At 44.1% G+C, this 15,423-nt stretch overlaps 1 protein-coding gene across 2 annotated transcripts in view; it reads right to left on the bottom strand.

Annotated features, from left to right (window-relative positions):
• Positions 1-15,423, bottom strand: part of Mgat4a (alpha-1,3-mannosyl-glycoprotein 4-beta-N-acetylglucosaminyltransferase a) — a 179,284-nt gene that overhangs the window by 14,443 nt on the left and 149,418 nt on the right. For both annotated transcript variants that reach the window (XM_077703518.1, XM_077703519.1), the window contains 2 exons: positions 13,858-13,965; positions 1,318-1,511 (listed from right to left, as the gene is read on the bottom strand). In XM_077703518.1, the coding sequence (XP_077559644.1) occupies positions 1,318-1,511; positions 13,858-13,965 (302 nt within the window). The remainder of the gene's footprint in view (positions 1-1,317; positions 1,512-13,857; positions 13,966-15,423) is intronic.

Genomic DNA, 15,423 nt, shown 5'->3' on the forward strand with positions numbered 1-15,423 from the left:
CCTCCCACGGCCGCACATGGCACGAGTCGCTTTCTGGCCGACGCAGATGCCGCCGCTGGAGGGCAATCGCGGAAGCGGGCGTGAAAAAAACTCGTGCACAAGGCTCATAAAGACCCACAAATGCTTTGCCAAGCACTTGCTGGAATGATGGAACCCAACAAGCATGTGCAAACTCGAAGGGCAACGCAGCGGCATACGGCGGCAGCACCATACACACTTGTAGGCAAGGAGCCTGTAGGCAAGGAGCTCGCTCACGTACCCTGTGGCTCGCTGCATCCGCGGCATTGGGTGGCCCGAGTCGCCGGTCGCATTTTATTGAGACCCCGTTTCAGCGCTTGCATTTTCCAAAGTCTACTTCTACAACCAAAATTTCGTGCCTAGTTGCTCATGAAACTTCGTTAGTACTATGAAATTTCGGCAAACTGGACTATGTTACACTCAGGGTGAAAATACATGGTGTGCATACACTTGAAGTTAAAAAATGGGCCCATCTCCCCGCGAGGCGGACTCGAGTAAATGCGTCGCATAGGGGGTGGGTGTATTGCGTTAACGTTTAGTGTTTGGGGGGTTGGTGCTATCACGTGTACACCACGCAGCTATCACGCCGCTAGCACGCCGCTGAGTCGCCAACGCACGCCGCTGACGACGTAGTTTGAATGAGTCAAGGATATAAGGTGCGTTCGTAGCCTTTGATTCTGTGTCGGTTTTGTGGCGCAGTGGGAAGAACACCATGTACCTCACGTTCCGCCCACAGGTAGTGAATGCGTTGTATCAGCAGCTTCTTGACGTAGTTTGAATGAGTCAAGGATATAAGGCGCGTTCGTAGCCTTTGATTCTGTGTCGCTTTTGTGGCGCAGTGGGTAGAGCACCATGTACCTTGTGTTCCGCCCGCAGGGTTGTGGGATCGAAACCAGGTGCCGGTAACTGTTATTTCTTTTTAGTGTGTAGGGGGAGGCTGGCTGCTGCGGACGCCGACACACAGGTGACATCGTGAGTTATACAAATGCTCTGCATTTAAAAAAATAATGTGGTTCGTTACATCGGGGGCTCCAATACACTGAAGTTTGTTACATCGAGGTTTGACTGTACTACAAGTTCACTGTGTTTCCTCAAATAAAAGTGGTTGACAGTCAGCACTCGTGGTGTTCTGTCCTTCCCTCCATCTTTGTCCGTACTGTGCTAAACATATCTTCCGTGACATTTCGTTGGCATGTCAATGCTGTTACAAGCAGGCTGGACTGTATGAGAAACGCCCGTCACTTGGTGCTGCCCCTCCAGCAGATATCACAAAAAGTCACGGATGGCCGTTGTGCTCACCGCTCTATCCGAATGGGCGGTGTGAACCGGAATGTGATGTTGTCCCCCTTCTGTGGCAACAGGGACCAGAAGTAAGTGGTGCCCAGGTAGGCCCGGGCAATGTTGTAGTTCTTGTACGCCTTGAGCGTGGTGGACACCACCGCCGTCGGGTTGGCGTGCCCAACGTGCAGGGACACCTTGCCAAAGTGCCGGTCCTGCGTTTTACGACGGCAAAACTGTTAGTGCAACCTCGGGCAGAGCTTTTCACATCCACTTTTAAAGGCCAACTGCACTCTAAATTCTGCCATCTTGAAAATCATGTTTCGTATAGTCTGCCGAAAAGGAAAGCAAGATGCAAAATATAACAGCTGAAATATGCGTATGGACGCCACAAGCAATCGGCAAAAATCGTCGATTTTGAAACCGAAATTGAGGACAGTATGGTCATTTTAGTGACGTTGCAGGCGGCCAGCGAGCGGCCGGACGGCCAGCAGCTCCGGAGCAAGCCTGCGCGCAAGCTCTACGCGTGCACGTGGCAGCAAATGGGTGAAGTGTTCACAGCAGAGCTTGACCGGTTCTCCAGCTGCATGGCTGGCCAGAGGAAGAAGTCCTGGCCATCCGGAGCGTCACAGGTGCGTCGTGGCTGTTTACACGATCCACTAGCAGGTGCAGCGTGGTCTGCGACGGAGCCTTTTTAAAAGCTTCCGACTGATTAACGAAGCATTTCACGGGGCTACCACTTGGGTACCAGCTGATTTGGTGGCACGTACTACACATTCAAAATGAATTTGGTCGAGGTAAAATTTGAGTGCAGTTGGCCTTTAACATGCACAATGAACCCCAAGCTCTGAAAGCCACCCTGCTTCCTTGAGCAGCAGGGTTTCGATCGCTCTCAACGAATACAAACATTTCATAAACACTGCGCAACAGGACGTTTAGCGAGAGCATCTGCTATGTTATCACAGAATTAGCTGCTTTCCTGCACTGAACTTGTGACTTTTTTTTTTTTTTTTTTTTGCAAAGCACTCAGAATTCAGGTGAGATCAAGATGCCCAATTCTAGCTACTGTCAGCACCTAAAAAAAGAATGAAATTCATTGCGGAACACTGTTATCACATGCTAGAACCATCCTACTATGTCTTACCAGGCCTTAAAATCAGTGGTTCTAAACTACTTTCCTTACCAATGACATTGAGTTAGTGTGGCCGAATTCCTATTTTTGGCTGCTCCCCCAGGTACATCTCACAGCTTTTGCTGCATCATGTAATGGTGCAGTGAGGGGTAATTTGAAATGCACCACCCCTATAAAAACTTGATTCCAAAATGATGGCGCCAACATTTCCAGTTGAACAAAGTAGTAGCTGAACAGAGCCTGTAGCAACCAGCAATAAATGTTCCTTTATCATGAACTTTTTCATCAGTTGTTTTTGTTGTCGTGTGGTCCTGCTTACTTTATATGTACAGTAACCGACCGTTTTTTACAGACTCCAAAAATTCGGACTTTTTGGATATTCCGGACTTTTCCAAGGAACCGCCAGTTTTCAACATTACTAAAGGGCATTTCTTTGCTCATCAGCATCTTTAAGAGTTATTTTTATTTCAAGGGTAAATTATCTGGAAATTACAACGAAAAAAAAAATATATCACTGCAAATCCTAAACGGGAATTGTCGACTGAAAGCTTGAGCCGCTCTGCAATACACCAAGCCCTTTTAAAGCCAGGCTTACAATTGTCTTCCCAGCGTATTTTTTGTGAGTATTTTTTCAAAAGGCAACCCCTCATGTAATACCCCTTAGGAGTTCTCAAGGTAATAAAATGAAATACAATGAAACGAGCCAGATATTAAAGTATTAAGCGCTAGCGCCTTTTATTAGTAGCATTTCTGTACATGGTGAAAGTATGGCACATCAAGCATTATAGACAGAGAGGTCGGTTTTCTCAATGACTCCGCATACAAATGTTCAAGCATTCAATAAAGTCAAGCAGCTTTTTTCAGGATTCATGGAGTTTAATGCATTTGTGTAGACAAGGAAATACTAGCCAAGGGTATCCGCGAATGCATTTCTCAGCTGGTTGGGTCTCTGTTGTGCAGAGGAGGCTACAGCCCCATAGACAAACACTGTTGTCTACTCTATGGGGCAGCTTCCCTTGTGGCATTGCATGCTATAGCCCATGCAAGAACACATTTAGAAATGGTAACAAACACGTTACTTTATTTAAAATACTATAATCAGAAGGCAAGTGTAAGGGGTAAGAGGTTATGCATTTTCAACTTAAAATGAGCACGCTATAAATCTTACTTCTGCACAATTAATTTTTTTTACTGTCCTATTAAGAAGCTCATGGCCATGAGAGCAGAAGGACCTTGAATCGAAAGGAGGTGTACTCTAAAATGATTAAGTCAATAGTTTAACAACAATGATTCCGTACTGCCAGCAAAGTAAACGTTATCAATAATGTGCATGCTTGGGGCACCTTGCTATATATATACAAATACATGTATGTGCATATACATGCATATACATTACATATACATATGTACATACGACATACACATAGTGTCTGAAAGTATTTCCAATGTACTAGAAAAAATGTTTTGAAGGTACATCGGGTATACTCACACTAATTTATCAAGGATACATTAGCCTCACAATAATATGCTGTATGGGATGCATTTTATTGACCAATTGCACATTTTTGTAGAATCAAATTGTTGTAAACATGTGGAACCACATCACAAAGCAAGTGATTGCTTCTAAAGGAGAATAAGTGACACTTCGCATTACGAATAATTATTTACCTGCAGTAAACTGGTGCTGAACCCTATAGTAGAAATGTATCCAAATTTATATCTTCAATCACTACCCACTACAATGATTAGCATAGTAAAAGTTGCAAGGACTGTCCAGGCATGCTGAAAGTTTACATCGAGTCAAAGCCACCGGGGTGTAGATCAGTTGAATCTGTTTTACCTATGGTATTACATGGCAGGTGTAAAACAAGACAGATTTCACCTCTCCAAAAACGCACATCTGCCCGTTGAGCTGCAACAATAGAGCCACATCAGCTGTACATGCAGCCGCAACCTTCTTACATACGTAGCAGAGTTACTCAATATAAATTGGTTGCGAAGCTCCCCCATAGGCCGCATGTATCAAAAACCAGTCCGCAGTTGGAACCCTGCACTGGAAGCTAACAGGGCCAGCATGGGGCAATTTAAATAGCTTGCCATCCGTCAACAAAAAATTGAATTAGTACTTAGCTGCTGGCGGCTACTGCTGTAGGTCATAGAATAAAAACTAGAAACATAGGTAAGTAAACATTAACTAATTTAATTTTTTTCTGATTTGAAAAGCAAGCTTTATTTTATGAAGTGGTGCTATTAAGTACAGTCGAACCTTGTTATAATGAAGTAGTACTGGGCTGTCAAATAGTCCGTTATATCCGATATTTGCTGTGGTAGTAGAGGTAAAAATTGGCTTAAACAAATCGGCTATCTGGCTAGTACGATAATCCTAGATACAAAATCGCATTATTCTAGGCTTCAAACACACTATAAACAAAATAATCCTTACCCGTCTCCTCTCTGGCATTTCAAACTATGTAAATGTACAGGGATATGAAAACGGGAAAATACAACAGGACAGAGTTCGTTTGACAAAATGAGCCTATGTTCTTATTTAGTTGAAGGAGGATGTGATCTTAGTCTGGTGGCTCTTCCCAGCACTGATCAGGATGAAGTTTCCCACAGTGTCTACGCACGAAAGGGCCTTTTCTACTTCTGCAGTTTTGGATGCCAGGAGTTTTTCAGCCTTTTGGTCATGTCTACGGCGTCCGCACTGCTTATCGGTGGTTCACTTTCACAGTCATCACTGCTCTCGCAGCTGCTGTTTTCCTTTGGGAAACACCGTGCGACCCACAATTTCCTGATTGGTTAGCTCGGGTGCCACAGCCAAATTCTCATCGGCATAAACAAACAATTAAAAAAATTTTTGGTTGTGTTATTTTTCAATTTCAAGTTTTGCTTTTTTTTATGCCTACTTTCGAGTTTTGAGCCTCATGTGAACCAAGCATTTCTTTGTTGCAGCCAATATCGCGTGGAGCTGTCACAGTTTTGGTTCTGTCATAAAAAGAATAAGTGTCATTGAAACGAGGTGTGACCAACCAAAGTTTGTATTTATACTGTATAATATTACCTTAAATACTGTACTTATTATTTATGCTGTACTGTATTATACGGAAGGTTATATACTAATACAGCTGGTATTTGGTAATTTGCTATGTCAGTGTTCATTATAACGATGTTCAACTGTACATATGTTTAGCAAAGTTCAGCTTTTGTGCCCTAGGTACCGTGCCAATACACTTGCCCCTCAGCTTCAACAAAGCATGGGTGCTCAAGCAGCCCAGATTCTGAAGAGGAGCTTCGCAACTCGCGTACATTGAAGAACTCCACATATGTAGTACAAACGTCTCACAATGTGCACTCGCAACTTGTGTATATTGAAGGACTCTGCAAATATAGCACAAACATCCCACGATGTGCACTCGCAGCTTGTGTATATTGAAGAACTCCACAAATGTAGTACAAACGTTCCACAATGTGCCCATGTCTACCAGATCCGTTTAGAAGCTCTATAAAATAGGCTCAGTTAAAAACACTGCAGCAGAATCCAAACATCAGCCAACCTCCCAAATTGCTAGAAATGGTATGCCACCAGGGCAAAACAATGCCCATGCCTGTTTCAAACAAGAACAATCGGGTACGTGTATGTCACAAATAATTTCAGCTCGTGTAGTAAAACAGCTGCCTAGTGCTGTGTACATCAGGACCACTATATGCAATACACTACACTTCCATAACTCTAGCCTGTGCGCTATATACAGGTTGCCCATTTGTATGACGCATTCATATTAAAGAGAACACAGAGCTACTTTGCACATCTATCGTGTTAGGCATCATTCACACAGCCGTTTTTCGCCCCGTTGCGTTACCGTCACGTCACCATCTTCCATCATGGGCGACGGTTTCTCAGGCGATTTTTCGCCGAAGACGGTGCAACTGTGACAGGAAGCCGAGCTTTAGGTTTCCGTTCCGTCAACGCGACCGGACCACGCCCCGCGATAAACCAGCTAATCAGAAAACAAATTTTTAAGGCTGAATTTAGCAACAGTAAGCACAAACACAAATATAAGCCATTATTTATTTTTGCCTTACAGCAATTATAGTCACCTCGCATCGTATATATCACAACATTTTCTTTACTTTTCAGATTAAGCACACTCAATTCAAGGCTAAACTGTTCACTGGGCAAATGACCCTGTACTCTGACGGAGAGTTCCAGTACGAACGCTACTCCGTTACGTCTTCATCAAAATTTTTCGACATGACGGTACCGTGACGGAGGAGGTGATGGCACTGTGATTGAGGCCTTAGCCTGCAGGGACCGATACAATATAGAAAGTTTGAGAAGTATCACCATTATTCACAAATATGCACTTACTTCAAGAAAATGCTTTTTCTCAGAATAAATAGTAGTTTTGGGCTTTGATCAGCAAGCTTAATTGATGGCTGTTTACCTCTGAAAGCGTGGCCACTTGCTTCATATCCAACGTGAAATTTCATGATGTTTACATCGGATACGAAGCAAGCCCCTCATTCTTTCTCCCCCTGCTCCACCACGCACTCATCTGCATGCTCCCTTTCTCTACATCTGGATGCACTCATCCTCCAGTGCTCACTTTCCTCTTCCAGCTCAACAGCTTCTGACGCATTTCATTGATACCATAGACGGGGTACTTACACTCACACATAATTATCTACAAGTGCTTGGCCAATGGATGTCTGACACCCCAAAAGAGACAGTACAGGGACAAGTACCCGATTTGTTCGATTATAAGGCCGTCACAATTATAAGGCAAGGGTACAATTTGGAGAGTAAAAAAAAGGCGGCTATGAGCTTTGAATGTAAGGCATGGTATGACTTTGAGACTTATAGATTTTGCGAAAAAGCTCGCCTTATATTCGAATAAATATGGTACTAACACCTGAGGTGTACTGACATAGTGCATAACTTGTACTGGTTGGCTTCCTGTTCCAGCTTTTCAACTGAATAAATTGTAACTGCAGAAGACACTTATGCAATAAGCATGAAAACAATTTTAACAAACACTGCCATGAAGCTGTATGCAAAGCTGCTGTGAAGGGAACAGCTGGCCTTCACAGTCAACCTGCCTGTTGGCCATTATACAAATTGAAGTTAATCGCCACATGATCCCTCCTGGCAAACTGAATTCTTATTTGTGTTTGAAGAGGGACATTCAGGCCAGCATCCAACATACAGCAAAAAAATTAAGCAATGGTTGTTCAACGAATTATCACAAGAAATTCGCAAAAAAGGGCTTTGAGCAATGGGAGCAGCTGCTAAAAATGCAGGAGGGGCTGAACAGAGGAGTTGAGAGGTCCGTCACTAATGTAATAGTAGGCCAACTAGACAAAAGAACAGATGTCCATCATTGCTTGTAAAGCTCACAGCTTCTCCCTTGTCTGTATGTCCAGTTTCCTCTACGATGTCTGCACTGTGCATTAATCAGTCGGCCGACACCGACATGCCATCTCTGTAAAGCTGCATCTCCAAAACGTTCACACACATTTTGAACAGAATGCAATGTAGATGAATGAAAAAGTCGGGCACTCCACACTGGGTACTCCACTCACTTCAAAACAAAAGCGGAACTAATGATTTCTGGCAACCCCGAGAGCTTGTAAGAGAATGCGGATTATACAGTCTTTCCCGAAGGATCAACAGCATGACGAGTAGTACGTGGGGCATAAGTAAAATAGGCCTTGTCGTACAGAGCCAGCAGGTGTTACTGATCAGAAGTGGGGCCTGATGATCACAGGCTTGACCGGTGGTACTAAACAGGACTCAAGGAGCTGGCGGTGGGAGCGGACGCTCGTGACCCACAATCCTTAGCGGCGAATCATCATTCCAAGTGGCCTGGGTCACCTGCATGGATGCAGTGCAAAAATATTAGTAAGGAAAAATTGAACGTGGAACAAACTACCAAAAAAATGCACAAGGACTGTGTGGTCTGAAAAACAAAAACATCCCTGCAGTGAAACTATTTAAAGTGAAGATGCCACAGCCGAATTCAAGTGCATTAAGCATCGAGCGTAGAGTACTAAAACAAGGCTTTGCACTTCTGACAGCCCAAAAAAATTTTCCCAGCATTGGAACGTTCAGCGAAGGAGAGATTGGTGAAGGGCCAATAGGTCAGCAGGAAGAAGCCTTGAGAAAAATGACGAAGCTAAGGACCAGCAAGATAAATATATTAACTTTCCAATGGAGGTGGCCTCTTCCCTTACAATTTTTGGATGTCCTTCCAAGCTCAGCTCGTAAAAATCAGAGTTCTTTATGGGCTAAATTGCAAACTGGACCTAAAGACGAAACGCGTGCAGAGTGAGGTATAAAGTGCTTACCACCCTTTGTAGTGAGTGTGGTCACAGCAGAGTTGTTGCTGCGATGGCGACATGAGGATGCGGAAGCCACCTGCGGCTTTGGGGGATGCACAAGTGCCGGCTGAAACCATTTTGACGAGTTCTTCCACCGTGCCTACTCTCACCGGTGTTTGGATTCGTTTGCCTCTGGAAGCTCCTCTTCAGAGCCACAGGGGATCAGCTCTAAACGTGAACGTTCTGATAACACTGTCCGGCAATGAACATACGACGGCTCCAGTTGCATCATCTGCCAATGAAGAAGGCTTGAAAAACAAGCGAATGCCGGGCCGCTTTATTTTCCCAGATATAGGTAGGTGCACACACCCCGGCGATCTTTCACTCGAGCTTTCTCCAGAATTTTTATCGCAGTGAAGGCACAGGTTTCACACTACACTCTCAAATGTATACCAGGTGAAGTTTTGTTTGTTCAGTGTGGTTTGGCTTATGTTGCAACTGTTCTTCACTGCAGATGTTCTGCTTCTCACGCAATTGTCATACGGCACCTCATCACCACACTGTTCAGACGAGGCAAAAAAGTCCATTTTCATACAGTGGTCATCCATCATCAAAGCAAGCTTAATGATCCCTCGTTGTAGGCAGCTCCTGTGTTGTCTATGTCACTTTTCACTTTCACAAAGGCTTGGACGTGGTGCAAAGACACCCAAACATACTACAAACAAACCCTACACTGTGAGAACTTGAATTTAAAAAATTGGCGCCACTAGTGCAGCTATAGTGCAGAAATAGTGCAGAAATAGTGCAGCTGGGGGTCGATCTAGCTTCTTCCGGTTTTGCTAGGCTTTGCTAAGTTTTGCTAGGTTTTGCGTTGTTCTTGCTAGGCTAGGCTAAGTGTTGATGGGTGAGCCCAAGTTCAGTCGGATTTTACGAGGCCAATGCAGTTGGTCCCCCACACTGACAGCGGATACCAGTGGGAAAGAAGCTAGGTCGACTCCCAGCTCCAGTGTTTTTCCAGCCTTGCACCCGATGTGGAACCTGCGCCAAATTTTTCTAGAGGTCGGGGTTGGATCGTAGCCGTCTCATATGGGCTCCAGCAGCAACACGACGACACTCTATACTTCTTCGGCTGACGCATGTTTTGTGGGAGTGTAAGCGATGTGCTTGGTGTGTAGGCACGAGGTGCTGCGTGTCGCCGACGCAGTGACATCACAGCTAGGCAAGGCTTGGCTCCGCCTACACAGCTAAGCGAAGGTCATGCCGGGCACCTCATGTCGGAGTGGGGCACCTGTTGCAGTAGTGGGGCCAGACGATTACGAGCATATGCCAAACCCACAGCAACATCCTAAATCTAATTCTCGTTTCGTAACGAAAAAAAAAAAAAAAGCCTACAAATGTGACAGTTACCGGGTGGCAATAGCTTTTTGTGGCGATAAGAAAACAATGAAGATTTGATTGGATTTGAAGTTTTAAAAATATAACCTGACCGCAGGAGAGCCACTGAAGCAAGGCAAAAGAATTTTCATGGTTTAAAAACGCAATTGAAACTGTGGCAAAGCACAACGGAATCTGAATGCCCCTGAACTCTCAAACGCTAGTGAGCCCAAATTTAATTTCCATGGGTCAGTGAAGAATGCACTTGAGATGTACACAGACAAAAAGTACTAGTTGAAAAGGTTGTTCACGAGGTTCAGTTACTTGGCTATCGATAGCTCGCCATGTGCTCAATCGCAAACAGGCATTCGATCCTAATGGCCTGAACACCACCATGACTGGTCAAATTTTTGAATATTTGCCAAAGCAGGTTGCTCTCCTCCTGGTAAACAGAAAAATATTTTCTACAGTTTTCAAAGTTTACCATACACCCTAACGTGTTATACCCACACTACGCAGAAAATTTGTACGCTTTGACATGACACTAAATGTAGTAACGAAAGGCACAAAAAAATAGAAAAGAAAAACAATCTTAGAAACATCGAGTGGGAATTGTCAGACAGTGTTTAAGCATTTCTTCCAGGGATAAGCTCCCCACACACACTTACACGTATGCCTGCTTTATAAAACAGCCTTGGTTTTTTTTGTAAATACCCCACATGGCCCATGTACACCTATAGAGCGCTTAATGTCGCGCGTTACTGAGAGGCGATTTCATTGAAGGAGTCGCCAAAGAATGCTTATAGAGAAGGCATTCACACTTAGTGGCGCTTGAAAACTGATACATTCAGAATATCAAATGCCAATGGAAATTCTAAATGTTACCCCAACTATATGGAAACATATGAGTACGTAGCACATGCACTCATGGTCAAATTAAATGCAGACAAGAAAAAAACAAAGCAGAATGCACAAATTATGCCTTTCCTTCAGAAAAAGCCAAGTTATCGCAAGGGTCAGTTTCAGAAATGCCATGGACAACAACAATAGCACTTCCAAAACACACCCAAACCAGAGAAACATTTGATTTGCACAAGCCCCTGTTCTCCCTTTAGGATGCATTCTGATTACTTTTTTCGTGTTCACGTCAGGTGCAATCACAGGTGCAATTACAAGTGCAAACATAACCTACAGTCAAGCTGTCCATGTGCATGTCTGAACTCTGGCCTACTTAATGATTGCAGCCTTCCAACTAGTTCCAGTATTCGCACAGGAACTCGTGTTTTGGTTTAACCTATGTTTAATCACGCCCCAACCCCATCCTTCCTAAATAGGAGTCTGCAAAGGCATATCAAGGGGTCTGCGAAGCACCTTCCGCACTGTACTCACGCTCTATATTTTTTTACGGCCAGCATTTACCTCTCCAAATGGCATGCGCATCACTTCAACTCCTTTGTATAACACACACTGAGCAACACAAAAGTTGTGGCAAAATGTCGGATGCACAAAAACGTGTGTGTAACCCCACTGCGCATTAGCAGCAACAACAAATTGTGCCGACAACATCACCTCCTCTCTTTATCGTGGGGATAATGTTCAGCAAGCTCAGAAGGCCTCCCCAGCATATTCATTAACGGGAACCCCAATTCTAACTTGCCAGGGATATAACTCTCCCGCCTTTTCTTTTGGTGTTGAGTGTTTTTGACACTTTTGACAGAAGATTGCACATGCATTATTAAAACCAGAACAGGTTCAAGAAAACCCTATTGAATATGCACAAGCAATGAGGGAAGCAAAGAAACCATGACAGCACTTCTGAAAGAAGTGACATACCCGAAACCTGAAAGGCCGGTTTACAGCTAAATGCTGGGAGAATAGCTGACTCAAAAATTTGATTCCACTCACGCCCGATAATAGTACATCATATAAATTCTTTAAATGGTCAAACCTCAATACATTTAACTTGAAAGAGACTGAAATGGTTTTGTACAATTTACGACTTGATATATGAAATTTCCCCTGTACAGCCCAAAATAACTTTTTTTAAGTATTTTCTTTATAAATTTAAGTATTGGAGCAGTGCAGATAAACTGGTTGGACTGATAAACAGAATATTTCAAGCAGTCTCATTGTCTTCTTTCCTCAAACATTGTTACTGTAAAGTCATTTTACCCCATACAGATATGAACAATATAATTTGTCCAAAATTATGACCTTATTTTGATGCGTGCTATTACTCTACAAAGCAGTGGTGGAACAGGGTACATAGGTTTGGGAGCAGTTCTACAAACAGGCAAAATCGCCTTTTGTAGCAGGCTTGGAGCAAACAGAAAGGCCATTTGGAGCAGATTCAACACCATTTAACAGCATTATGGTGCCTCCCTAACCTCTGTACAGGCCCCTGTGCATTCTAACATGCTCTAGAGCCTACTTTAACCCAGGAATGCAGTTGTTGCACTACATCTGCAGGTTTACAATATTCAGAGTTATCTAGCGTCGGCCTCAGCGGGCACGCCGCAAAATCACCGTTCAAAGGTCAAACTTCACACGCTGAGTCGAAGGGGATCAGATAACAGGCTTCGCTCGTGTCTGGTAACAGCGGATTAAGCAAATTCCACGTTTGCTTGCATTTTTTCTATCGAACAGCAGTTTCAGTGCGTGCAAAGCTGAACATAGGTTTGTTTTCGCCCGTCACAGCGTTGCGAGAATCGACAAACGTACGCGATACGCTACGTCACCAGAGCGTGTTAAATAATTAGACCGCATTAAAATGTTGGACCACCCTCCACACAAGCAAAGCTAACCATAAAGTTCACAGGCTAAAAAGACTACCTAATTACCTCAAAACAAAAGCGAACCGAACTAACAAGCGAGGGCAAAGCATCCATGACACTGCTTGCTCAATACATGCAGCTACACCAAGTTGCGGGCCATCTAGGATTGCAAAAAATATTTGAATCAAAGTTAACTTCCAGTACACAACAACAATTTATGCCAATATTATTCTATCTGTTTCCCATCTGTTTGCGGTGAGACACGAGAACGTTTTGCTTTTGGTCAGTTTCCATTGATCACGGCACAGTGGCCCACACCGGCAAACAAAACTGTGCAAATGCGTCACAAAGAAATCCAAAGAAAAGGCAGAGAAGGCGTGTAGTGCCCACGGCCTTATGGGCAAGCCAAAGGGAACTCCCATAGCCAATCGTAGCCTCGATAAAACCGAAACCATAACAGCCTTGACGGAATTGAAAATGCGGTTTCCACCAAGTTCTCACGCACGGAGTATCATGGCAGTCGTATCTCGCGGCTCAATTCGAGCGCAGCGGCACAGGACGGCATTGATGAACGAGTTTGGTGCAACAGGGGCAGTTTGGCACAGGATGGTGCAGGCAAACGATTTTGGAGCTCAATGGCGCAAATGGTGCAGCTGGTTCCACCCCTGACAGCGGAATCCTCTTGGTACTTTCCTGATTATTCCAGTTTGCCAGCAGTTTCCCACTGCTGCGAACTTTTTCATTTCTATACGAGATCGTACGATACATGGCCCCACATCATGCGTCTCCATTTTGGAGTCTCCCGTAAAAAGTATCAATCACTATATGTTCTACTGTATATAATAAGCGAACACAAGATCTCGGCCCCGCACCATGCGCCTCCATTCTGGAGTCTCCCGTAAAAAGTATCAACCACTATATGTTCAACGTATATAATAAGCGAACACAAGATATCACCTTCAATTTCTGCACTTTGCCCTTCAAAGATGAATGCGTGCCCACATGTTGAAATAATGATGGCTTGTAGTGGATCCAGACATTCTCTATCCTTTTCTTGCAGTCTTTCTGTAGGAGAAAAAAATGAAATGAAACGTAAAAGGGCTCGTTGCACCGTAATCAAAGAACACTGCTGAAATCAAAATAATTACCCGGGTGAATGTCATACCCGGTTGAATGTCGATGCCCTGCACGAAAATTTCTTCAGCATTCCACAGCCCTGTCTCTCTACAGTGAAACACATGACAACCATCCTTAAAAACCGGGAAAATTTTCTATTGCCCGTTGATTTTAGGTGAGCCTGCTGATAAAGCACTGCCAGTTTTCAGGAGTATTTATTATGCAAAATTTTAAAATAAGATGACGTCAACTCAGTTGCAAATCTAAAAATAAATTTAGGTTGATTAAGTAGAGCATGGTTTCTCAAAGTGGGTTCCGCAGGCCCCTCCTCAGGGTTCCGCGAGCCACTGATAAATTTTCCCTGGTTTCGCAGTCGCAAAGTCTTATATGGTGAACTTGAGGTTCGATAGATCTAAGGAACCTCCATTACTCACGCCCGAGTGTCATTAAGCACATTTCGGCGCATAACAGAAACGCGCGAGCTGCGCAATAAATCTCGCCAGCAGCTTGTTGCCAGCCAGACTCCGAAAACGGGCCACGTGGTTAAACTATTGCACTTGAATCTCGGCCTTATATTACCCCCATACGCATTTCTCCTGTTTGGAGATAGGTGCCGCTAGCGTACGCATTCACGTAAAGTCAATGGGGGAAAAAAAACGATACCCTTGCTTGCTTTTGAATTTATTGCACGTTAATGTAGCATGAACGGAATGAAAAATGGCGGGAGGGGGGGGGGGGTTCCTTGGCACTTAACGGAACTTGGCAGGGTTCCCTGGGACCAACATTGATTGATTGATTGATTGTGGGGTTTAACACGCCGACGCAACGCAGGCGATGAGGCGCGCCGTAGTGGACGGCTCCGGATTAATTTTGACCACCTGGGGATCTTTATCGTGCGCCGAAATCTCGTACACACGGGCGTTTTTGCTTTTCGTCTCCATCAGAAAAGCCCTGGGACCAACATGCTTGAGAACCCCTGAAGTAGAGTTTCGAGCTAAGGTGCAGACTACTGAAATGACTACTGAATGTTTAGCTTTGCATGACATGCACAACAAAACCAAAATTTTGCCATATCCAACTGCTTCGACTGTAGTTTTTGCAACATGCACATGCCTACTTTACCTGTGCATTTTGCGCATTGTTTCTGAGTGCGGTTTTTCACTTTCTCTGTTACTGAGCTTCAACAATTTTCAAATGAGGATCAGACGTCAGTAAGGTAAGGAATTTGGCTAGTTGGTTTTGCATGTTCATAAACTGCACTTGAGGTTACTAAGGAGACTTTTTTTAAGAAATACAAACGAACAATGTGGACAGCACAAGTGCTCATGCTGTCAAATTTACGCAGTTTACGAACATTCAAATGAGGATGTTTCGAAAGTTTTGCTGCTGACCTTCATGGTTATCCAG

The sequence above is a fragment of the Haemaphysalis longicornis genome, unplaced genomic scaffold (assembly GCF_048455015.1).
Source record: "Haemaphysalis longicornis isolate Haplotype H1 unplaced genomic scaffold, Haemaphysalis longicornis Haplotype H1 scaffold_3, whole genome shotgun sequence".
NCBI classification, from domain to species: Eukaryota; Metazoa; Arthropoda; class Arachnida; order Ixodida; family Ixodidae; genus Haemaphysalis; species Haemaphysalis longicornis.